The sequence below is a fragment of the Diadema antillarum genome, unplaced genomic scaffold (genome assembly GCF_040938485.1).
Source record: "Diadema antillarum isolate AM-2024a unplaced genomic scaffold, OU_Dant_1.0 seq00000049_RagTag, whole genome shotgun sequence".
Lineage (NCBI taxonomy): Eukaryota > Metazoa > Echinodermata > Echinoidea > Diadematoida > Diadematidae > Diadema > Diadema antillarum.
In genome coordinates, this window is record NW_027271158.1 from 362,162 (window position 1) to 389,312 (window position 27,151).

General features: G+C 39.4%; 1 protein-coding gene across 1 annotated transcript in view; it reads left to right on the forward strand.

Moving 5' to 3' along the window:
• LOC139725558 (probable E3 ubiquitin-protein ligase HERC4) overlaps window positions 1-27,151 on the forward strand; it is a 46,001-nt gene that overhangs the window by 13,302 nt on the left and 5,548 nt on the right. Inside the window, exons 8-9 of the mRNA XM_071636649.1 lie at window positions 15,216-15,320; window positions 19,132-19,253. Coding sequence (XP_071492750.1) covers window positions 15,216-15,320; window positions 19,132-19,253 — 227 coding nt within the window. The remainder of the gene's footprint in view (window positions 1-15,215; window positions 15,321-19,131; window positions 19,254-27,151) is intronic.

Genomic DNA, 27,151 nt, shown 5'->3' on the forward strand with positions numbered 1-27,151 from the left:
TGTATGCTCCAATCGAGCTCAAAATTTTTTTGCACACGTTTCAGACCATTTAGAGCATTTTTTGAAAAATTGAAAAAATCGGACGGACGCGTACGCGCGCGCGCATATACGCACGCACAGCTCATGTGCAATTGAAATTTCCAGTTTTTTCACACGGATCGGATGTCTGAAATGTTAAGGAATATTTATACCAAGTTTCAAATCAATGCGACCCAATATGACGTCATACGGGCCCGTCAAAGTTGAAATTCTGCGCGCGCGTCAATGGCGATATACAGTGCAACTATGCCAAAAAACTGCTAATTTTAAATTCGATTTTACTCGTCAGGATGGACGGTGACCCCCCATTTTCTTTACATATTTTAAAACCTGATGAGTTGTACATGTCATTTCATGGGGTGGCAATGCTGACAAAATGATTAAAAGATAGCAAATTTCTTAATAAAGTAAAAAAAGTAAATTTTCAAAATGACGTCATCAAATTTCAAGTTCATTCGAGCGTATCTCACTAGTCCTTTGTCAATTTTCACCCAGATTTCAGTATGTTGTAGCTTATTTAATGTTCTTTCAAACATAAAATTACAAAATTTTGATTGAATAACGGTATCACCTCGTAAAAATGGATTGAAAGTAACCTTGTCAAATTTGACCAGTTTACGTGTTATCTCTATGGGAGTGCAGTTTTTCTGGAAATGAAAATTGACATGACTATCTTTATCGAGCACTAGCTCACTTAAGCTTCGGTAAATTTCTCCCAGATTTTAATATGTTGTAGCTGAGACTTTACCCTACCGTAAGTGTGCCCTTTGTTTTTTCATACGATGTCGGAATCACGTCAAAAAATTGGGTTGAAATTCAGGCTTATCTTCGATGTATTGAGATATTTCTTTCTTTCTGCAACTTTCTTTGCAATAACTCAAGAAAAACACGCCCTATCACTTCTATATTTTGCACATGTTTAGTTCATGTCACGTACATTATTTCATAAAATAACAACTACTTGATCGGACACCATCTTGGGTATGTAAATTAGGGTCAAAGGTCATAAGTGTTTCATCCTGTATCTTAGTGAATACATGTCTTATCTTTCCCATATTTTGCAAACGCAAAGACCATGTTACAAGGATCATTTCACAAAATAACCACTTTTTACTCAGATGCCATGTTGTCTGTGCAAATTGAGGTCAAAGGTCATATGTACTTCTTTTTGTTTCTTCGTTATGACGTGTTATCTCTATGGGAGGGAATTTTTTTAAATGTGAAAATTGACATGATTGTCTTTATCGAGCACTAGCTCACATACCCTTCGGTGAATTTCTCCCAGATTTTAATATGTTGTAGCTGAGACTTTGCGCTATCGTTAAATTTCATTTTGATTTTCATACGATGTCGGGATCACGATAAAAAACTTGGTTGAAATTAAAGCTTATCTTCTATGTATTGAGATATTTCTTTCTTTCTGCAACTTTCTTTGCAATAACTCAAGAAAAACACGCCCTATCACCCCCATATTCTGCACATGTTTAGTTCATGTCACGTACATTATTTCATAAAATAACAACTACTTGATCGGACAACATCTTGGGTATGTAAATTAGGGTCAAAGGTCATAAATATTTCATCTTGTATCTTGGCGAATACCTGTCCTATCTTTCCCATATTTTGCACACGTATAGACGATGTCGCAAGAATCATTTCACAAAATAACCACTTTTTCCTCAGATGCCATCTTGGGAGTGTAAAGGTGGGTCAAAGGTCGTATGTATTTGTTGTTGTATCTTCGTTATCTAGTGTATACGGAATTTGGTACCAAAGATGGCAGATATGACTCCCTTTTCTAAACGAGAATTCAAACATCACACGGCCAACGTTTTTAACAACAGACGAAACCTGTATGGTCATGCCTATTGCGATCAGGACTCGAATCATTGATGAAAAAAAAAATCGGATCACCTTAATTTGTCAGTAATGACAAATTACAATCTCTAGTTTCTCCCCAAAAGTTGTGCAGAGGTTAGCTCAGAAAGTGCATTGCCTATCAATGTCAAACTTATAGCATATATGTATGGTGACCCAAAGACGACAAATCTTGTAAAATCATTGTGATCAGTCGACCGTGACGTCACTATGACGTCATTATATGAAAACACATTTTCATTCATATCTCATTAATGGAAAGGAATTTTTCAATCAAATTTACGTCACATATAGTTCAAGTCAAGCGCATTCTACTCACATTCTCAAAATTCATCTATATTTTAAAACGTGCGCGTACGCGCGCGTTGAAATATTTGTATGCTCAAATCGAGCTCAAATTTTTTTTGCACAGGTTTCAGACCATTTGGAGCATTTTTTGAAAAATTGAAAAAATTGGACGGACGCGTACGCGCGCGCTCATATACGCACGCACAGCTCATATGCAATAGAAATTTCCCGTTTTTTCACATTTATCGGCTGCCTGAAATGTCAAGGAATATTTCTACCAAGTTTCAAGTCAATCCGACTCAATATGAGGTCATACGGGCCCGTCAAAGTTGAAATTCCGCGCGCGCGTCAATGGCGATATACAGTACAACTATGCCAAAAAACTGTCAATTTTAAATCCGATTTTACTCGTCAGGATGGACGGTGACCCTCCATTTTCTGTACATATTTTGAAGGCTGATGAGTTGTACATGTCATTTCATGGGGTGGCAATGCTGACAAAATGATTAAAAGATATCAAATTTCTTAATAAAGTAAAAAAAGTAAATTTTCAAAATGACGTCATCAAATTTCAAGTTCATTCGAGCGTATCTCACTAGTCCTTTGTCAATTTTCACCCAGATTTCAGTATGATGTAGCTTATTTAATGTTCTTTCAAACATAAAATTACAATATTTTGATTGGATAACGGTATCACCTCGTAAAAATGGATTAAAAGTAATCTTGTCAAATTTGACCAGTTTACGTGTTATCTCTATGGGAGTGCAGTTTTTCTGGAAATGAAAATTGACATGACTATCTTTATCGAGCACTAGCTCACTTAAGCTTCGGTAAATTTCTCCCAGATTTTAATATGTTGTAGCTGAGACTTTACCCTACCGTAAGTGTGCCCTTTGTTTTTTCATACGATGTCGGAATCACGTCAAAAAATTGGGTTGAAATTCAGGCTTATCTTCGATGTATTGAGATATTTCTTTCTTTCTGCAACTTTCTTTGCAATAACTCAAGAAAAACGGCCTCTATCACTTCTATATTTTGCACATGTTTAGTTCATGTCACGTACATTATTTCATAAAATAACAACTACTTGATCGGACACCATCTTGGGTATGTAAAGTAGGGTCAAAGGTCATAAGTGTTTTACCCTGTATCTTAGTAAATACATGTCCTATCTTTCCCATATTTTGCACGCGCAAAGACCATGTTACAAGGATCATTTCACAAAATAACCACTTTTTACTCAGATGCCATCTTGTTGTTGCAAATTGAGGTCAAAGGTCATATGTACTTCTTTTTGTATCTTCGTTATGACGTGTTATCTCTATGGGAGGGAATTTTCTTTAATGTGAAAATTGACATGATTGTCTTTATCGAGCACTAGCTCACTTACCCTTCGGTGAATTTCTCCTCGATTTTAATATGTTGTAGCTGAGACTGTGCGCTATCGAATGTGTGCCTTCCTTTCTTCATACAATGTCGGAATCATGTTAAAAAACTTGGTTGAAATTAAAGCTTATCTTCGATGTATTGAGATATTTCTTTCTTTCTGCAACTCTCTTTGCAATAACTCAAGAAAAACACGCCCTATCACCCGCATATTTTGCACATGTTTAGTTCATGTCTCGTACATTATTTCATAAAATAACAACTACTAGATCAGACAACATCTTGGGTATGTAAATTAGGGTCAAATGTCATAAATGTTTCATCTTGTATCTTAGTGAATACCTGTCCTATCTTTCCCATATTTTCCACACGTATAGACGATGTCGCGAGAATCATTTCACAAAATAACCACTATTTCATCAGATGCAATCTTGGGAGTGCAAAGGTGGGTCAAAGGTCATATGTATTCATTGCTGTATCTTCGTTATTCAGTGTATACAGAATTTGGTACCAAAGATGGCAGATATGACTCCCTTTTCTAAATGAGAATGCAAACATCACACGGCCAATGTCTCTAAACACAGATGAAACTTGTATGGTCATGCCTATTGCGATCAGGACTCGAATCATTGATAAAAAAAAATCGGATCACCTTAATTTGTCAGTGATGACAAATTACAATCTCTAGTTTTCTTTATTTCTCCCCAAAAGTTGTGCAGAGGTTAGCTCAGAAAGTGCATTGCCTATCAATGTCAAACTTATAGCATATATGTATGGTGACCCAAAGACGACAAATCTTGTAAAATCATTGTGATCAGTCGACCGTGACGTCACTATGACGTCATTATATGAAAACACATTTTCATTCATATCTCATTAATGGAAAGGAATTTTTCAATCAAATTTACGTCACATATAGTTCAAGTCAAGCGCATTCTACTCACATTCTCAAAATTCATCTATATTTTAAAACGTGCGCGTACGCGCGCGTTGAAATATTTGTATGCTCAAATCGAGCTCAAATTTTTTTTGCACACGTTTCAGACCATTTAGAGCATTTTTTGAAAAATTGAAAAAATCGGACGGACGCGTACGCGCGCGCGCATATACGCACGCACAGCTCATATGCAATAGAAATTTCCAGTTTTTTCACTTTGATCGCATGTCTGAAATGTCAAGGAATATTTATACCACGTTTCAAGTCAATCCGACTCAATATGACGTCATACGGGGCCGTCAAAGTTGAAATTCCGCGCGCGCGTCAATGGCGATATACAGTGCAACTATGCCAAAAAACTGCCAATTTTAAATCCGATTTTACTCGTCAGGATGGACGGTGACCCCCCATTTTCTTTACATATATTGAAAGCTGATGAGTTGTACATGTCATTTCATGGGTAGGCAATGCTGACAAAATGATTAAAAGATATCAAATTTCTTAATAAAGTAAAAAAAGTAAATTTTCAAAATGACGTCATCAAATTACAAGTTTACTCGAGCGTATCTCACTTATCCTCTGCCAATTTTCTCCCATATTTCAGTATGTTGTAGCTTATGAAATGTTCTTTCATTAATGTGAAAACAACATTTTAATTGGATGACGTCATCGCCTCGTAAAAATGGGTTGAATGTATCCTTGTAGAATTTGACCAGTTTAAGTGTTATCTCTATGGGAGAGCAGTTTTTCTGGCAGTGAAAATTGACATGACTCTCTTTTTCGAGCACTAGCTCACTTATGCTTCGGTGAATTTTTCCCAGATTTTAGTATGTTGTAGCTGAGACTTTGGGCTATCGTAAATGTGCCCTTCATTTTTTCATACGACGTCGGCATCACGTCGAAAAACTTGGTTGAAAATGGCACGTGGCTTCGATGCAGCGTCATTTTGCTTAATACACAGGGCCTATGGAGCATGAAATAGGTCATTGCATAGCGCATCCGACTCGTAATCCTAAGGTCCCTGGTTCGAGGCTCACCCCTGCCAATATTTTTTTTTCATTTTTTTAAACACTTTTTTTCTTCTCTTTCTTTAGTTAGTCTTAATCTCCCTTCCTAACTTTATCTTTTTCTGATTTTTTTATGCTTCTCCTTCAAATTTCTATAAAATAACATATTTTTTTCTTTATTTTTCTTTCTTTCTACTACTTTCTGTGCAATAGATGAACAACAACAATGGCTATCAATCCCATATTTTGCACATGTTTAGTTCATGTCACGTACATTATTTCATAAAATAACAACTACTTGATCAGACACCATCTTGGGTATGTAAATTAGGGTCAAAGGTCATAAATGTTTCATCCTGTATCTTGGTGAATACATGTCCTATCTTTCCCATATTTTGCACACACAAAGACCATGTAACAAGGATAATTTCACAAAATAACCACTTTTTGCTCAGACGCCATCTTGGGTGTGCAAAGTGAGGTCAAAGGTCATATGTACTTCTTTCTGTATTTTCGTTATGACGTGTTATCTCTATGGGAGGGATTTTTTTTAATGTGAAAATCGACATGCTTTTCTTTATCGAGCACTAGCTCTCACTTACCCTTCGGTGAATTTCTCCCAGATTTTATGTTGTACCTAAGACTTTGCATTTTGCATCTTGGTGAATACCTGTCCTATCTTAGCCATATTTTGCACACGAATATAGACGATGTCGCAAGAATCATTTCACAAAATAACCACTTTTTCCTCAGATGCCATCTTGGGAGTGTAAAGGTGGGTCAAAGGTCATATGTATTCGTTGCTGTATCTTCGTTATTCAGTGTATACAGAATTGGTACCAAAGATGGCAGATATGACTCCCTTTTCTAAATGAGAATCCAAACCTCACACGGCCAATGTCTCTAAACACAGATGAAACTTGTATTGTCATGCCTATTACGATCAGGACTCGAATCATTGATTAAAAAAAAAATCGGATCACCTTAATTTGTCAGTGATGACAAATTACAATCTCTAGTTTATGTTTCATCTTTTGTCGCTTGAGTGATCATTCCTGTTAGTCCATGGGCCAGGTCAGATATTGGTACCACCAAAAGGGACAAAACCTTTGTGGTGCCGTTTTGTTTGTTAGGGATATATAAGTGTATCAAACTATGATAGCAATTCCAAATGAGTAGCTTAGTCATAAAAAATGTAGTCTTTAATCAATGCATTCTTGGCTGTAATAATCAGCCCGCGCGTCTGAACCGAGACTATACACAGAACGATAAAGCACGGTCTCTACGGAGCGCGCTGTTTTGAACGCGGTGTATCTCTCTGTGGAGTGATAGTCTACGTTCAAGGCATCCGCGGTCATATCCAAATGCTGTTCTACATGGTATACCTCTCTTTATGTAGGAAAATGTATGGAATGGGAGACGTTACCGCAAAACGGTATTTTCTTATCATTCATTGCCATCCATTTTCTCGCTAAAATCCCCATGGAAAATTATTTCTACGATAAATTGCTACATTCGACTGTGCATATTTTCATATCTTTGGCGAGCAAGAACTAACAATATTTAAGGTTTTCATACAGTTTTATAGCCAATTCAAGGGCTACATCTGGATGAGTTACTATCGAATCAATGAATAATTTTAAGACATAGCTTAATCAAGGCTTACATGTTATTATAATAAGATAAGTGATAATAAATTTCCTGTTTGGAAGAACAATGAAAATTGGAATTATGGAGTAATCACAATAAAGACGGCAGTTCAAAATGATGAGATTATACAGAGCGGAAGAGCGGAGTACAGATGTAAATTCCATTATATATAAAGTTAGATAACAGCCTCAAACAAGGTATTTGCAGATCTTGATACCAGCAAATGACCGCGGTCGTACCCCATATGGGTTGTATACAGCAAGGGAATTGGAGGGTTTTGTCCATTCCCATTCCTAGACTTTTACCCCCAAAACCAGACTTTTTTTTAACATGTACATCACGTTTTGAGTAAGTCATTCAACAACTGAAGAAATTATCCTTTTTTTTTGGGGGGGGGGGGGGGAGGGGTTGTTAATTTTGCTTCTCGCAACTTTGTTATTCTAGCATGATGCATGGCAAGGAGCAAAGTAATTTCGATTTAGCAATTCTATTTGTTTCTCGGTATCTACTTGGAATTTTTTTATACCTTGTGTCAGAAGGGATCGTCATAATAATTCTTCCCTGTTCTAGACTTATGAAACTCTACCAAAATGCAATTGCACTGAAAATTTTGACAATACTCTGCAACAAGCACTAATTTGCTCCGTCGACATAGCTCTATTTGCATTTGCGGAGATTTGCTACTCCCCAGTATATCGAAAATCGTATATAAAAACAAGACAGTAGAACAAAGCCGCCCAAAAACTCTCTCTTTTCGTTTAACGTCCATAATTTATTATACATCTGCGTGCCTATTTTGTATTTGCTCATTAGTTTGTTTGAATTGGAATTAATGTTCGTTTTTCGTATATCTTTTGGTATGATTATCATGGCACTATTTATCCAATTTCCCGTCACTTTATCCTTTCCATTAGGTGTCGAAGTAAATTTGCTCTGAAGAGTGTTTCGTATATTTAGTAACATTAACTCACCCGTTTTGCAGAATTATAAGTATTAACAAGGATGTTTTGCTATCTCTCTTTGCGCTCGTGATTTTGCTGAATATGTAGATATCTCGCTATTGACGTTTTGGTACTTGGGAGTTGTTTGTTGAGGTGTCTATGTCAAAATGATATCGAAAGAGGTGCTCCGCTGATACTGAAAATTTTAAATTTTGCTCACTATAAGTTTGATACATTGTCTGATCACCTCCAAATTTTATGTCGTTTCCCGAAACTTATTACGCATATCATACGTTGTATAAGATATGTTTAATTAGTGTTAACGTATTTTGGTTACCATGGCAACAAATAAACATAAGCAAGTTCCGTTTCACATTCTGACCCTTTGTTAGCTTCTTGTTACTTATTATCTTATGTATTCTCAACATAAAATAATACAATTTTATACTTTTAAAGGAAGTATTCAATTATGTTTGAAAAAAACTACAGCGCCCTCTTGTGTTTTGTCTTGATTTTTTTCTGTGGTAAACACCATTTTTCTTATTTATTTATTTATTTATTTATTTATTTATTTATTTATTTCACATATTTAAAAAGGGTAGCCCAAGTCAGTACTGGCTGGTTTTCATCGGGGCCCTTTAAAAACACAACACATAAAACATTCCAGAATTACATTTACTAACAAACATAGAAAAAGAAAAAAAATATCATTTACATTCAATACAATCAAAATCAACATATAACGCTTATAGAACAATATCAAAGACATGTAAATACTACAAAGTTTCTAAATGAACAAAAATGAATTGGGAAAAACTACAGCAAAAGCATTTATTGCACAATTCAAACAACCGATAAAACTGTGAAAGACCGTGTTAGTCATTGAAAAAAAAAATCTCGATAATAAAACACACATAATATATCATAGGCTCCTTTTGAACAATTCTAAGTTGGGGGAACATCGTGTCTCTAGATTCACACATATCATAATCTGCTTTTGAACAAACCTAAGTTGGGGGAACATCGCGTCTCTAATGGCAAATTATTCCAGTGAGATACCGCTGTATGATCTCCTGTAAAATTCGGTATTACATCTCGGGATCTCAAGTTTGCACTGCCCCGAGTTGCGTGTAACGCGTTGGGCTACTGCATCATGCATAACAAACTTATTTGCGAGTAAAAAGGGTGCAAGATGGTGCACACATTTAAATGTCATGCATGCCATTGCTTTTGAATACAATGTTTGTAACGTTGGCCAATTAAGTTGATTGAGCACTTGCGCGGATGGGGTTTCCCATGAACAGCCAGCTATAATGTAAGCGGCTCGCTTGTGTAACCTGTTGATGGTTTCGTAGTTTTGTTGTGACCTGTTGGTCCATACATTGCAACAATACAAGGCATGTGGGAGGATATAACCCCTGTATAATAGACTGAGATAGTGAGTGTTGAACGCTCCCTTGAGCCTTCGAAGAATACCTAATTTCTGCTTTACTTGCAGGGCGACTCTATCAACATGCTTGTTGAACTGCAAATTATCGTCTATCATAATTCCAAGACATTTATACTGAGAAACACATTCAACTGGGGTTGATCTTATCTGTACATATAATCTGCTGACATTTAAAGTTTGAACTTTTTGCCTAGACCCAATTACCATTACTTTAGTTTTATTAATATTCACAAGCAGTTTGTTTTTTTTGGGTCCATTATGTAAACCTCCTCAAGAGCATGGTTCAGTTTTGACTGAATTTCATCCACGCTTCTGACCTCGCACAGATAAAGTCGCGTCGTCTGCGAAAAGAAACATTTCTCCGTTGTGGATACTCATGGGTAAATCATTAATGAATATGGAAAAAAAGTATTGGCGCTAACACTGAACCCTGTGGAACTCCGTGTTGTATTGCTCTAATAGATGATTTTTTCCCTTTTACAGACACAAATTGACTTCTACCTTTCAAATATGAAGTAAACCATCGTACACTTCTATTTGTGCAACCTACAGACTTCAATTTCAATTTCAGTAACAATATTTCGTGGTTTACTGCATCAAAAGCTTTTCTCATGTCAATAAATGCAACACCATTTACGTATCCGTGATCTACATTCCGAGACCACTGATCAACCATACAAAGAGAGGCGGTTTCGCACGAATGATTAGGTCGGAAACCGAACTGTCTATCTGATAATACCTCGTTTCCGATCAAATAATCGTGAAATGATACATTAACAATTTTTTTCTAGTATCTTAGACAATATTGATAATAATGAAACAGGTCGATAATTTTCAACATTTGATTTACTTCCGGCTTTGTGTATGGGTTGGACTCGTGCGATTTTCCAATCTTCCAAAAATTCACCCTGGTCCAATGATAAATTAAGAATATGCGTTAAGCTTTGAATTACATTCGGGGCATTGCAAGCATATTTCAATAAGTATGTAGAAACATCGTCAGGACCAGCGGCTTTTTTAACTGGAATACGGTTGATTTCATTAACAATAAATTCATCTGTCACATCAGGAAGATCAAATGAGATGTCAGGGGGAACATAACCAACAGCCCTTTCGTCATAAAACTCATTAATACCACCGCTATTTTCACAGATATCAAAGTTTGTTGGATTAAACAACATATCAACAGAATTTACAAAGTAATCATTGAATTGCTGAGCTATTTCTTCTGCATCAGACACTTCTTCACCATTTAACTCAAGCTTAATTTGATTATCATTCTACGATGATGAAAAAAGCTTTAATGTTTTCCACATGGCGTTCGGAGTACCACCATTTTCACTTAATAAAGTATTTATGTAATCATTTTTGGCTTCCTTGATTTTAGTGGAAATTTCATTCCTCAGGGATTTATACATGAGCCAGAAATGAGAGTTTTGTGGGCTGCTTGCTTTTTTAGACATCTTGTAGTACCAGTCACGCTTATTCATGGTGTCTATTAAGTCACCAGTCACCCACGGACATAACTTTGACCTACGGCGCTTCCTCTTTTCATTGACAGCTGTCATATACAATTTATACCACCTTTTTATAGCGTTATTCGGATCGGTATCATCTACAATATCTAAAAAAGGTAAGTTTCGTAACATATTGATAAAATTCTCGTGTGAAAAATGTCTATAACATCTATACTCAATTACATTATCAAACTGTTTGGTCTCCACCTTCGTTGTACCAAAAACAGTAAAAGTCAAATAGTGGTCACTTATGTGTGTCTCAAAGACCCCAGTCACCTGATGTCCTTCGGGGTTGGATGAGTACACGTGATCGATCAATGACTTAGAGTTGGGCGTTACGCGAGTTGGTACATCAATAAGCTGGTGTAGGAGATTAATATTCATAACTGACAAAAGACTGCGAGACTGTGAGTTGTGATTATCGGGAAGAAGATCACAGTTTAGATCACCAACTATTATGATTTCTCCTTCGTTTTCGCTTATACAGTGAAGCATGTTTGATAATGTTACAAAAAATCGTTGGATGAGTTAGGAGGTCGGTAGATTACACATACAAACACTGGATTTATTCGTCTTAGGTTAACTTTAATCCAGATGACCTCCAAATCATTTCCACAATATTATCTATTTCACAGAAATTTAAGCTTTTTCTTACATACAGTGCGACTCCTCCCCCATATCTTGACCGATCTTTACGTATTACAGTAAAATTGTCTATCGATAAATCCGTATCTGAAATTGTTGCATCACAATGAGTTTCACTAATAGCTACAATATCAAAAGGATCATTATCTAACAACAAACTCAACTCATCTATTTTATTCGGAAGAGAGTTTATGTTAACATGACATATTTTAAACCCAGAATAACAAACGTTGGGAATTATACCATCAATGAGTTCGTGATAGCTGTTCTTGTTCTCCACAGATTCTCTTTCATTACGTTTTATCTCTTCTACGTTTTCTTCATTCGCGACATAATTCACTGATTCTGCTGAGCTAGCAGTGTTTTCGCGGTCTGCAGGCAGTCCATCCAATCTCGCGGAAAAACCCTGCCCTTCGGAGTCTTCTTCCTGCGATGCCAGTCTTGCCGTCTGCGAAAAGGCGATGCATCGTCACTGATTGTTGACCTGATGTGCTGGACAAGGTTTTGCGCAAAGACTTTTATCCCGTGTGCGTTTAGATGTATGCCATCTACGGCGATTTGGGTATTGGTATCTATGCAGTCGTTGTCAATGATGTTCCATGCTCGCTGATTGGCCAGAAGTTTTAGGTCAGCGTTTACGCGATGGGTCTTCCAGGAAATTGTCTGCGGGGCCTGTCTACGATGAATTATCGTCGAGATTGTGATTGACTTGAGCTCTGCAAAAGACTTTTGCATGTAGTCGCAGAGTGATGCCAATTTGGCGACGATTTCGTTAGGTTCGTCATCGGCCAAGTTATTGGTGCCAAGATGGAAAATGATTTCCGATGCTTTGTGTTTTCCAGCTAGATCTTTGGCTATGTCAAAGGCATCATCAATTCTAGCACCGGGAAAAGATTTACACAATACCACTTTCCTTCGTGATAGCTTTTTCGGATCAATGTATTTGACCATTGAGTCTCCAACTAGCAAGATATCTGCCTTGAAGTCGCTGTCTGGTTGGCTAGATGCGTCATTGTAGGCAAAATCATTCACTTCTGTTTGGCATGCCTGGGTAGTATTGTTTGATGGATTGACAAACATTTTGATTTCGTCATCGGTCTGAGTGGCCAGGGTGTTGTTTGACGTAATAGAATTCACTGGCTTGTTTTCCGTATTTGTCTGAGGTGCCTGAACACTCAAGCGGGGATCATCGATATGATTCGATTCCGAAGCAGAACAAGAAGCCGTGAACACTTGTTTGTGTTTCCTCCTGTATTCATCCAGCTGTGAACAGAGTGACCCGTTTACGTCGTTCGTTGGAACATCGTTGGAATGGTGTGTGAGCTCCGTGACAGGTGATGATGGTGGTGACGTGTAACTATGGTCATCGTCACACTCCAATTGCTCCTCATTGTGACCCTCGCTGTTGACATCATCGTGTTTAGAGCTATCGGGGGTATTTGTCCCATTGTACAATTCTGGACGTCGAACGGATTCCAGACGATCAAGTCGGGTTTGAATGGACCTAATCATGTCCGGCAGGGAGAGACATTGTTCACATAATCCGATTCCATTGTTGTCGGAGGCGGGGGATCTTCTACAAAGAGGGCACTGGCTTATGCCGTCATCTGAGATTGTGACAATATGGCGGCTAGCATCATGTTCGCTAGAGTCGTTTGATTCTCGATCAGTCAGACAGGCGAAGTGCTTGCATATATCAATGTGTAGATAAGGCAAAATGTCCCTCAGTAGATTTGTTAGATATTCGACACTATCTGTGTCGGTTTCCTTGCCGAGAAGTTCAGTTGTAGTTTTCAGATAATTCGTTGCTTTCGTAAGGCTTACTTCGTCACGTATTTTGGTAGTTTGTATCGAAAGTTACTTTCTCCGGGAGTTCCGTGACAAGTGTTCGTTTTAAGCTGCGTCATTATTCATCTTGCACATTGTCCGAGAGATAAGATGTATATAACAATATGAGCTCACCTGTTCACTTCTTAGAATGAAGAGTGATGGGTACATAACAGGTAACTACGCAGATCCTTACTCCCAGGACTCAGTTCACTTTCGCTCACAGAAATCTGACGAAAAGGTCCTCAAAAAACTCGACATGATTCCCCAAAGCTTCAGAATGTTTCCTTCATAGATATTGCAGCGGAGTAACATAAAGACACAATTCTGTGAAACTTCAAAAATCACATATTTTAGCGATGTTTAGCGATGTTTCAGTTTAGCGATGCTTCAAACACCACACGCCATCCTTCAACCTTAAGATTTGGACCTGTAAATGCTCCGAAAAGGTTAAAATGAAGTTCAAATGCGTCTTTATATGTCTAAATAGAAATCAACAGCAAAAACTATTTGCAATTTCGCCTTGACTGCCCGACATATGTCTTAAAATTAGTTAATTTAATATTATTTAATGGAATTCTCTTTGTTTTCTTTGTATTTTGACAAATTGCTCCCTCTTTATGGTTTCCAAGAAAAGTTTTGATGGTGCCATTTGTAGAGTATGTCTTGAGTTACATTTTAACGGCTGATACTGAGACTAAGCTACTTCTCTGGAATTGCTATCATAGCAAAATATCATCTACAGATACATACCATTTCAAAATGCATAAGCAGAATTTGTCCTTTTAAATGGTACCAATATCGTAAAAACCTGGTCTTGGCCCATGGACTATTTGTATAAAATAGAGAATGCTGCAACGATAAGAATGTTCCGTCATCAATAACCACACCCTTGTAGGGTGCATGTTACGAGTTCGACTCCCTCGAATCATACAACCCACGAGTTATACAGTCCATGATTTCCACACTAAGCAAACAAGGCCCACGAGACCGACAACATTACAAGCCCCGTGTTATATTGTCGAACTCATGGGCGTTATTTGTGTAGTGTCCAACTCGGGGGATGTGTGACTCGCGGGCTATATGACTCTTTGGTGTCGATCTCTTGTAGGGGAATGTATTGTTCAAGTTGGAGGCTCTAATGAATGAATGAATTGATGAAACTAATCACGTGGCCACTGCTCTCATTTCGCGGGCTCAGCTTTTCTAACAAGACATACCAATATTAACGTAGTTCTGGATTAAGGAGACCCTAGAAGAAACACGAGACCTTCTAATATGCTCAAGGCAGAAAAATTTGTTCTAGAAGCTTAATTCTTTGTTAAGAATCATTATGTACGTTTACTCTAACTAATATATAGATATAATTATGCATACATATATATGAATATAATCTACACACATACCCCTGTGACAGACGTATGCACAAAGTAGAACAGGGAATGTAATCACCTCTTCAATCTTTTCTTGTCTTACACATGAATCATCTTTGCGTTTTCTTGCTATCATAATGTAAATAAGAACTGCTGCATCCTTTGTGTTCTATTATCGTAATCTTAACTGAAATTAAGCAAGCAATGACCTATAGGGAAAAGGTTTGAAGTTGCTACGTCATTGACCAAAACATTTTAACTTATTACTTCCTACCAGGAGTTCTTTCAGCTGATCTTTGACGAGCTTCTCGAGCCAGGAAAGTATCCTGTCTTCAAGAGAATAAAGGATTGTGCCATGTCTACAACATGCTGGTTCAACAAGGTGTGTAGATAATATCACTCGACTTTATTTAAGGACGTTCCTCAGCTAAAGTAAAGTCCATGTCATTTTCTTCAAACTTTCCATGTCGTAACTTTGACCCATCCGAAGCCCAAATATGTAAATAAAACCATAGGTTCACGTGCTTGTTTTTCTTCTACGGGACTTTGAAGAATATGACTAATCTGCCGTCCTGTACCAAAATGATAGCGTTACAGGATCAAGACCATGATTGGCAACAAAATCTGCAATGACAAACCTAAAGCTACATAATTCTTTCAAAATCCACGTTATTTTCTCCAAATTTGCAAGAATTGCAGAAAAAGGTACCCAAAACGAGGAAAAGGTTTTAAAGTTAGGGTTTACACTCTCATTCTTGACCAAGCAGCGCCCTCACGCGGCAGGAAACACCGAAATCTCTAAAATCCTTCTCATCGACGTTTTCTGTTCGGGGTGAGCTAAAGGGCAAGGTTCATAAAACTTATGCTGTATATTCAAAACCCATGTCATTTTCACAAAACTTGACAAAATTGTAGAAAAAGGCTTACTATTTCCAGAAAAATAATAAAAAGTGGGGGTTCATGTGCTCGTTTTTGTGCTAGCAGCGCCCCCATGCGACATATATCATCGTAAGTCTCCAAAATCTGGTCAGGAACCCATGCAGGGATGCCCTGACAAGTTGGGTTCATCAAACTTATGCTGTACATTTAAAACCAATGTCATTTTCACGAAACTTGACCAAATTGTAGACAAAGGCTTACTTATTCCAGAAAAACGATAAAAAGTGGGGATTCATGTGCTAGTTTTTGTGATGGCAGCATCCCCATACGATAGAAGTCATCCTAGGACCCCAAAATCTGGTTATAAACTTATCGTGGGTGCCCTGATTAGGTGGGGTTCATTAATGTCATGCTGTACATTCAAAACCCATGTCATTTATTCGAAAATTTATCAAATTGTAGAAGAAGGGTTACTTAATGCAGAACATTTGAAAAAAAAAATGGGGGGGGGGGGGGTTCATGTGCTCGTTTTAATGCTAGCAGAGCCTCCCTGCGACAGAAATCATCGTAAGACCCCCCAAATCTGGTCAAGAACCAATGCAGGGATATACCCTGCTAGGATGCATGAATCTCATGCGGTCACTTAAAACCCCATTTTTTTAAAACAAACTAGCCAAATACGTATCACAATTGCAGTGATATGGAGGAAAAATATTCAGAAAGGAAGGTCCATGTGCGTTTTTGTTATTATTTCCCTTATGCAGCCATATTAGCATAATAATATTATGTGGACGCAAGCGTGGAAAACTCCACATTGACATGCTTGTTTGTTTGTTTGTTTTACCCACTTCTTGTAACCATGTGCAGAAAGTGATAATGGAAGAAGAGGAATAAATATAAGGAAATGTGAGTTTTGGCATTAGTCTGACGGTCCTCCAAAAGAAAAAACAAATCTTAATATAATGACTTGATTGTAGATTGCATGTGTTGGTTGTTGCAGTGGTTGGTAAAGTGCGTGTTGTAAACTATGGAGTTGTACCTTGAGTACCCCCCCCCCCCCGAAAAAAATCTTTAATTCTCCTTTTGTTACACCAGATTTGGTAATCAAAAATTAATATCTGAATGGTGAAAGTGATAAATACTTGCTTGATAATACTTTCGTGACTTTGTATTTTGTAACAAAAAAAAAAAAATATTTTGTACTAGTAAAGACAAGTTTAGATCTAATTTAGATTTTAACAGAGATACTCAGATTGAATTAGTTGTTGGACCTAAAGATGAAATGTGTGTCATATGTTTGTTTTGTTGTTGTTGTTGTTGTTGTTGTTGTTGTTGTTGTTGTTGTTTTTAACACCTAGACTAGTAGACTAGTAGCCCCGAGTAGGGCCTATCCCCTTCAGGCCCAGGTACCTTAGTACTCCACTTGACCATGTTGATGAACAGATAATGAACTGCATGTCACAAAACAGATCTATGGATTGAAAATGGAAACAGCGGAGTTCCACTTCCAAGCTTCCCGATTCCGTCGATCAGTGTTGTGCTACCATGACCATGTATAGGGCCTATGCGGCTCGGACCGCTGAACTTTGCGTAGTATGTACAGATTGTAACGCGTACAGTCGTCACGCGAGCCGAGCGAGGCCGCCCAGCGCGGCCGCGGTCGGGAGCTGTCGGGTATCCGAACGTACCACACTCTAGCGGTAAGCACTATTTGGGTACCCGTCCCGCTTCATCATGAATATTCACCAGGCAGTAAGATACTGTACAAGTAAGTGCCCAGAACGCTGGATAGGTGTCATAGAATGTAAAAACGTATCGCCGGGAAATGTAAAAATCTCGAAAAATTGCATCAACGGGGAATGTAAAAACGTCGATCTACTAGCAGCTGCTCAGCTCAGCGAGCTCAGCTCATCACTCGTGCGTGCGCTTCTACGCTCTTTGTTACGTCACTGCCAACCTGCGCAGCTAGGATGCGCACAAACTCAACTGAGGAACGTGATGTGACTATTGGATGATTACACGATATTTGCACTCGTTTCAGTAAGGTGTAGATTTTTACTTTTTATCACATTTAAGCTTAGCTATGCACTTTTGATAAAATTTTGGTAGCGGATGCATACAATACTAGATCAATCATGGATTTTAATAGGTCTACACTAACTCACTACTATTAAAAGACATGAAATGGTGTGATTCCACGCCTCCTCCCTTATCCTTCTATACCCTTTTTATTAGCTTAAAGGGTTGTGATACGTCACTAATGGAGGATATAACATACATGTATGTAAAACGGGTTTGTTTGTTTTTTTCACTCAACTCTGTTTTTGTTCCAATATACATGTAATTTATACACTGAATGTACTTCCACTACTGATGTATCGATGATTTGTTTTGTTGTTGTCGTAATGGCTGTATTTTGTTCGTGTGTTGTATACAAATGTATGTAAGTTATTTTGTCTCACTGTATTTTTATCGATATAAATCAGACACAATTCAGCCGTTTGGCTGCGAAGTTTGATCAATAAACCATTCCATACCATTCCATACCATACCATAGATTTTACAAAAAATATCCAGTCTAAGATATTCATTCTACAGGGGGTATGGATATCACAACTTGCTTGAACTCGACAGCAAATATAATAGTTTCGAGAAGTTTTATGTGTGGGGTTCAAAAAGGTGTAATGATACTGTAGTATTGTTTTCTCATTCATTCTAAGGTAAATCTCACCCATTTATGATCCTTATGTTTTTCGCCCACATACGCAACATGCAGTTACCGAGGCTTAAAAGAGGTGAATTTACCAGTCTCGATTTTCCGTGCGTGTTCAATGATGACAAATCGCCACGCTTAAAGCGAGTTCGATTTAGCAAGGTCCCGGCTACAACAAGGTCGATTACAAAAGAAAAGTAAAACAATCCTTTTGGTGCCATGTCTGGAGCTAAATGAATGTTTGGGTGCTATTCGTTATTCCGAAGGTTCGCTATTCCGAAGGTTCGTTATTCCGAAGGTTCGTTAATCCGAAACACACAAATTCCCTATACCTAGATGTTCGTTAATCCGAAAATGAAAAAGGGTTCGTTCATCCGAACATTTGTGGCGTTATTCCGAAGGTTCGTTATTCCGAAGATTCGATAATCCGCTAATGAAATTCGGAATAATGAACCTTCGGAATAACGAATCTTCGGAATAACGAGCTGTGACTGAATGTGTTACTCAGCAGGAAACAAAAAAGAAACAAAACGTAATCGCAAGACCACCTGTATATGGTCAAATGAAACCACGCTACGTTATTTCTTATCCATTGATACAGGATTTCCATGACCTGGACATGCTGAAGGCCATTGGGAAACTCTTTGGTCTGATGATCTACAACAAAGTCATCATCACTCTTCCTTTCCCGGATCTCTTCTACAAGAAGATCGTGGTGGACATGTCAGTACCGATTTTCGCACTAATGCATTAATTTTGTATGTTGACTGTGCTACATTTGCTCTTGGGTCAGGGAAATTGATAATTATGCAGGTTTACCGCCCTATTCTTATGAGATTTGCATTCGAATTCAAGAATAGGCGCTCGAGGTCATATGATTTTCGTCAACACTATACTCTCCTGGTTCGTTTACATTCTTTAAGCATTCGTTTCATAGCAATCCTTTTCAATTCTATCTCATTCAACTTAGAGAGCAACTCATTTAATATTAACGACGCGAAATTGTCATTCAATTGTCATTCAATTTCGCGCCAGCACGACTGGCGTTCAATTTTCTCTCAAATACACTGTCTTGATTCAATAACATATAGTACAGCGTGTCCCAGAAAAAACGGAACCGGGTTTCCATGCAACTTTTTACTATCGAAATCATACATTTTCTTTATGAGATAAGCATCAATGGAAAGATAAACTTTTCTGCCTTCATTTGATGTACAACTTAATGTTCATCATTCATGCATGACTAAGTTAGAACAACGAACAATGGTGCTTCCAAATTTTCATTTGCACGCGCAAATGGTGACTTTAAGTGAGTTTTCAGACTGTTAACGTTACGTTTTCGAAAAACAATGTTCATAAACCAAATATTCATATTTTCTTCTTTCATTATCATGAGACCTTAAGCATTAAATGTGAATATCGCATGCTTGAGAAAAATTTGCATGAAAACATGCTTCATTTCTATCGATTCTACGGATAGTCGAAAAACAAGCATTCAGCTCTCCCGACTTAGCATTAGACAATGGGCTCATCTGCACCATTAAATTTACACAAAACAACCGCAGTGCTACAGTGAATGTTGTTCGGGGTAGTGGGGTATTTACAGAGAATTTGCATCACTTTATTTATCACTGAAATTGCGCTTCTAACATTTTAAAGGTGCAAGTGCAGGGCAGAATGTCGTGTTTTTTGTTTTGTTTTGTTTTGTTTTGTTTTGTTTTGGGGGGGGGGGGAGGGCTCGGAAGGTTTTTTTTTTTCGGTCCGTTACTTCCACCCCGCCTTCCCAAACATTTCGCGTAAGCCCTGGTCACAACTCGCCGTGCGTGCTTTTCGTCCGTACGTTCTTGGCGGAGGCCACGGCGTTCACGTTTTTTCTAAAAACGTGGGGAGGAAGTGACTAGCGCAGGGAGGAAGTACGTCAACGCACGACACTCGCACGGTTGCGCAGGATGTAAGTATGTGGCCCGCACGCCACGCCTGGCAATGAGGGGTTACGTGCATCGTACGTTGTGCACGTGGTAAGTGAGTTGTACGTGCTTACAACTTACAATCTGCGTGAGATTGCTACGTTCTCTTGCGGAGGCTGTAATTACACGTGCTGCTCACGTAAGGTATCCCTACTCTGTCGCATGTTGTAAGTGCGTGCAAGTGCGATGATTTTTTTCTCCCCGTCAGATGCTACTAGGGGTAGGCCTAATTATAGGATCACCTTCCAAGGTTCTTCAGATGTATAATCATACTTCTTCCCCATGGTTGTATAGTAGTTTAACCTTCTGTGTGTCATATTCATTTCATGTCTATAGGTTTTTATATATTCAGTTGAAAGAAATGAGATTGAAATAAATAAACTAAGTGAAATATGTGAAATGTGTGCATATTTGACTCATTGACAGAGAAAGGGTTAATAGGCTATATCAGGTATAGGACCAAAGAGCTGTACAGCTCTATGTATAGGACCTAGGTTACATCACGTATAAAATGGCATTGTATACCTGATGTAGGCTAATAGGCTAATGTCAATATCAGGTATACAATGACATTGTATAACATTATTTGGATTAAAACATCCTAACACATTGGCACTTGAGGTGAGATGCGTATAATTTACTGTTATTAAGTCTGCCATCTTTATACCCAGTTTCAGAGGTGGTGGCATTTCAGACATGGAGGCATTTTTTAGCTAGATTCATCAGCATATTAATAGAACAATGAATGTAGGCCTATGAGTTTGCAGTTTCATCTGAGACTAAAGATGTCACGTTTGCAATTAAGGCCCTATATAAGGTAATACTGTTATAGAAAATTCTTCCTTCCTTAATTTCAAAATATACACATTCTCAATTTCAGAGAATGGTACTGACTTTATCACTGTTCTGCATATACAATGATGATCAATGCCTTTTAACCACGCTTGTGCAGATCTTAAATGTATTTTTTTTTGTAACCCCAAAAATCCTGTCACTTCATGCATTGACCAAGATTTCTATATGTTTTGCTTCTTCAAGAAGTTTTTTTACTTTGTCTTATGTGCCACAAAATATGGTACAAGTGTATACAAGTGTGTGTATATACATATATATAAATATATTACTAATCGCCTACCATGCAGAAGGGTCCTATAACATAATAATTTCGATTTGTGACACAATTCGAAAGAGTTTTGAAAGCCCTTTCAAGTGATATAACAATCATTTTACTGTGTATGCGATTTTTTTCGATCCTATAATCCTTACAGGGAATTTCTGCCCGGTAGGTGAAATAGAACAGTATGAATATATAATTGCCATCATCATGACATTTTGGAGACGAAAATGATGATACTCGTCCGTCGGCTCGGTTCGTGTACCTTGCAGAGATCACTGCGCACAACTTACGTTTTAAGTGCGGAGCAGGTGCTTATTCGGCAAGTTCGGTACAGTCTGCGTGCTCTATTGAACAGTTGAACTCAGGGAAGTGTCGAATAAGCACGGGCTGCGCACTTATTACGTGCTCAACACGTACGTGCTACGTGTGCCGTCAGCCGAGCAAGTGACGGTGGGAAAATTAAAAAAAACGCACGGAATCAGTGCGTTGTACGCACGTTCGCTGTAGAGTGCACGTACGTTGCCCGCACTTAGGGTGAATCCGTAGCCCGAACGCAGCGAAAGTTCCTCGGGTCCTAAAAGTGCTACGGCGTGTCTGCGTGCTCGAAAATTCGTGCGGAGGCGGAACTTACTACGTACGGATCCCCAAATTTTGCCCACGTTTTTGTAAGTAGACAGCACGCACTTGCAAGTACGGCGAGTTGTGACCACAGCTTGATGGACACCCTTTGCTCTGTAGTTAGCTGCATGGTCAGGCAAGCTCATGATCATGTGCTAATCTACGACCCTATTCACAACCGAACCGTCTCTAACAACCACTTTAACCCCCTCCCTTCATGTTTGTGTAAATTCATTGAAGCATGAAGGTCATTGTTATCTGCCAAGTTGGGAAGGTGTCGGGAAAGCTAGTTGGCTCCTTTCAATATAACAAACATACATGTCTGTCCAACATTATACCTAATATATTTTTTGCTTCTTTAAGTCGGTCCATCAGTCTTGAAATGTGTCTCGCTGCTTCTCTGTGTCCGAGGCGAGTTGTTTCAATCTGGATGCTTGTTAACTGTTAACTCTTACAGTTCAACACCATGTCAAATAATTTACCGTGGAAGCAAAATACTAAAAAACTAAACTAAACTAACAAAAAGCACTCTTGGACCAGTAGAGCAAGGGTACTGGCACACAGCTAAGAGTCTCGGGATTATTCTGCCCGATGTCATGACTCTTGCTGACTAACAACTCACGTGCAGCTACAAAATATCAATCTACTAGCAAAAAAAAAAAAAAATAACAAAAAGCACCTTGGACCAGTAGAGCGAGGGTACTGGCCCACAGATAAGAGTCTCAGGATTATTCTGCCCGATGTCATGACTCTTGCTGACTAATCACTATCCCTTTGCTGCTCTTGGGTTCCCACAAATCACTTAGTAAGGACAAAATCATTAAGCTTTGCTGAGATTTTTCTCTGCCGCTGTGGTCTGCCTGCAGTAGATGATGGGAGCGGAGCTTGCTGGGCTGTTTCGCTGGGCCTTCTTTGTCCCGTTCTCTGGTCGGTCCCATGTGGTAGTTGGTCCAGCTGCTTATGTGTGACGTTCATAGCAGTATCTCCGAGATGATTTGGCTGCTGTTGACTGCCTTCTGGCTGTTTTGGATGTTCTGCTACCTTTACGGTGGTTAAAGACTCTGGCTTGGTGTTAGCCGTTTCTCTCAGGAACCTCCGGTTTTGCCGATACTGACGTCCGTCTTTCGTTTCCACCACATATGACCGGTCACCAAGGATTTGTCTGCAAATTGCGGGTCTCCATGGCAGGTGAGCCATGTCTGGTTGTAGAAGTACCCCTTGGCCTATGTGCAGCTCTGGTAGATCTTTGGCCCCTCTATCATATCTATCATTCTGATCTGTTCTGGTACATCCAGCACTACGTTTAGCATGAGTAGTACCTCTGGCGTTGGAAGCCTTGTTCGAGTACGCCTGGACATTAGTTTCTGCACTGCACTTGCTCTGTCATGGTCAGGCGTGTTTCTCCACTCAAGCATGACAAGGTGAATATCACTTCCATCGTTGATAACCTTTTTTTACAAGTGTTTTGGCTATCTTCTCTGCCGACTCAGATTTACCATTACTTTCACTCTACCGGGGGGAGCTGGTAACGTGGTCAAAGTCCCATTCTGCTGCAAATCTGGCATACTCCTGGGCCACAAATTGAGGTCCATTGTCTGTTATGACCCGCTCAGGTATGCCATGTCGTGCAAAGTGGCGTTTTGAGCACTCTACTATATCCTGGGCCTTGGTGCTCTCTAGCTGGTCCAACTCCCAGTAGTCAGAGTAGAAATCCACTGTCACCAGATATTCTCTGTTGTTCATATGAAACAAGTCTTGACCCACAAACTGCCATAGTCTTGCAGGGATTTCAGCAGTCATCATTGTCTCTTTCTGTTGCTTTGGTTTCATGGCGTTGCAGACTGAGCATTGCTCCACCTTATCTCTGATTTGGCTTGCCATGCCTGGCCAAAAGAGTGTGTCACGAGCCCTTCTCACACATGCATCGACTCCTAGGTGGCTGCTATGTACCTTCTCCACCATTCTGCTTCGGAGTATTTGGGGGACAATCACCTTCTGGCCTTTGAACAGGATTCCATTCTGTGCTGTGATCTCATCCCTGAAGTTGAAGTACTCTCTTATACTGCCAGGTACTGCTTCCTTTGTATCAGGCCATCCTTGCTGGATCATCAACATGAGGTCCTGCAGTTGCTGGTCAGCAGTTGTCCCATTTCTGATCTGGTGCTCTGTGGACTCGCTAACTTTCAGGAGGTCCATTTGCTGACTTCTTCTATCTCGTGATTTTTGAGAGAAGGTGTTTGCATGGTGTGGTATATTAGATACACTTGGTTTGCGAATCACGGTGAACCGTAAACCAAGTGTATCTTCTTCTATCTCCTTGTATATCTTATCAGACCCCCATGTGCCCGATAGGTATGCTCGACTAAGCCAATCAGCAAGGAGCACATCTTTTCTTTTCCAGGTTTGTACTGGACATCCAGGTGATACTTCTGGAGCCGAAGAAGCATTCGCTGTAGTCTCTTGGGGGCACCATGGATTGCCTTCGTGAAAATCGGCACTAAAGGCTTGTGGTCTGTTTCTACCGTCACAGGTTTGCCTTGTGACGTCTGTGTGTCTGCTTGTTTGATTTTTGTATTTGATTTGTGTTTTTTTTGTTACTTTTTTTAAAGTTTCCTATACTATGTATAAAATGTTGTATTTTGTAATTGTATGATTTTTTACTTCACGGACTCACAGAAGAACAGCCATTGGCTGAAGTGAGTGACCCGTGGTGAAATAAAATAAACTCAAACTCAACTCAAACTGAATGTAATGATCAAACCTCTCACAAGCAAACAATAGCTAGACATTCCTTCTCTATCTGTGCGTAGCACTGCTCTGTTCGGGATAGAGCCCTCGAAGCAAATGTCACCGGCTGGCCATTCTGCAGGAGTGTAGCTTCTAACCCTTTCTCAGATGCGTCACACTGTATGGTCGTTTCAGCAGCCTCATCAAAGTACTTTAAGACTGGAGCTTGTGTGAGCATTAGCTTGATTTCGTTCAGGACTTCTGTGTGATGTTCCAGCCATTCGAAGTGTGTTCCTGCGTCCGTCAACCTCCTCAGCGGTTTTGCTACTTCAGAAAGCCTTGGCAAGAACTTCGCTAGATATGTCACACTGCCTAGTAGACGCTGCACTGCTTTCTTGTCTTCAGGTGGGACCTTGTCAACTACAGCCTTGACTTTCGCCGGATCTGGTCGAAGTCCATCCGCTGTCAGTTTATGTCCAATGTATGACACGGTGGTCTGTCTCAACTTCAGCTTGGCCTTGTTTAGCTTCAAGTTGACCTTCCTGGCCCTACGTAGGAATTGTTCTAGGTTTCGATCATGGTCAGCTACTGCCTCGTCCATGGTATCTCCACTTCCAAAGACCAAGAAGTCATCAGCTATGACTTCAACACCATGGAGCCCTTCGATGATCTCATGTTGCCTTCTTTGGAACTCCTCTGGGGCCGGTGAGATCCCAAATGGCATTCTCTTCCACCTGTAGCGTCCAAATGGTGTAGCAAAAGTGGTAAGATAGCTGCTTGCGTCCTGTAGTTTGATTGGAACTTTTTGTGCAACATGCTTGACAGGCATGACATTGTTGTCCAAGGTCAGGCTGTAGTCTCCAGGCAAGCAGCCAAGACCTTCGGAGACGTCATTGTATTCTGCAATCAGGTCTCTTGATTGTGTCAGATGCACAGTCTCCACTTCGCCGCTGATTCGTATCATGCCCATCTGGATGGAGGATTGTCCACTAAGTAGGAGCATCTCCCTCGATGTCTCCACAATCTTACAGTTGATGTTGTACGAGCTCCCCTCATAGCTACATATCAGATCTGTCTCACCCTTGACCGGTATGTAATTTCCATCGTATAATTTTATCCTTGTGGCTGATGGGTGCATGCATGGTTTGTCACTTTTTTAAAGTTTGCATAGTTCTCTGTAGGACATTACATTACAGGTGGCCCCTGTATCAACTTGACACATGACTTTCTGAACATGCTTTTGAGTTTTCATCATGATAGGGACTACAATCTTACGCCCTTTCTTTTCATTTAGGGATCCAACATGTTCCAGGCTGAAATTCGACTCATCTGTATCGTCTGTGTCACTTTCCTGGTCACCGGCATGTACAGTTTCAATTCTGGCTTTGCAGGCCTTTGCAAAATGGTTCGTTTTCTTACATCTGCTGCATTCTTTGCCATATGCTGGGCAGTTCCTCATTCCTCTTTTATGCTTGCCTCCACAGTACAGGCATGCACTTCCTCCCAACGGGAGCTGTTGTTCTCGCTGTTGTTTCTTTTTCCAGTCATCTTTTTCCTTTCTTGGATTCTTTGACTGACGTCCTTGCTTGTTCTTAGCAAAGTTTAGTTCTCGCTGCTGCTCATGTTCACCACTATTGATAACTTTCAACTGCTGTGTGGTTGCTTCACTGATCTTCAGGGTATCAAGGGCTCTCTGTAATGTGCATTCATCTTCCCGAAACAGTCTTGCTCTCGCCCTTGATCCCTACAGCCGATGACCAGTCTGTCTCGTATCATCTCATTTTCCAAGCGTTGCTCTCCAAACTTGCAGGTAGCTGCCAGCTTACGCAGCCTGTCAACAAATTGAGTAACAGTCTCTTGTGGTTGTTGCTCTGCTGTGTGAAATATGTACCTCTCATATAGTACATTTCGTTTCATAACAAATGCTCTTTGAGGCTACTCAGAATCTTGGTGATGTCTTTCATTTCCTCCGTGGATAATTTGAGACCGGTAAGCACTGTGCGGCAATCTTGGCCCATCACCGTCTTCAGTGTAGCAACGTGGATTTTGACATCCTTTTTATCAAGTTCAGTGGCAATGCAATAATCATTCCATGCTTCCTCAAAATTCAGCCAATTCGTCTCTGTATTCCCTTTGCATTGCATTTGGGGAGGAGGGGGAATCTGATATGATGCCATTCTAGCAGTTGAGGC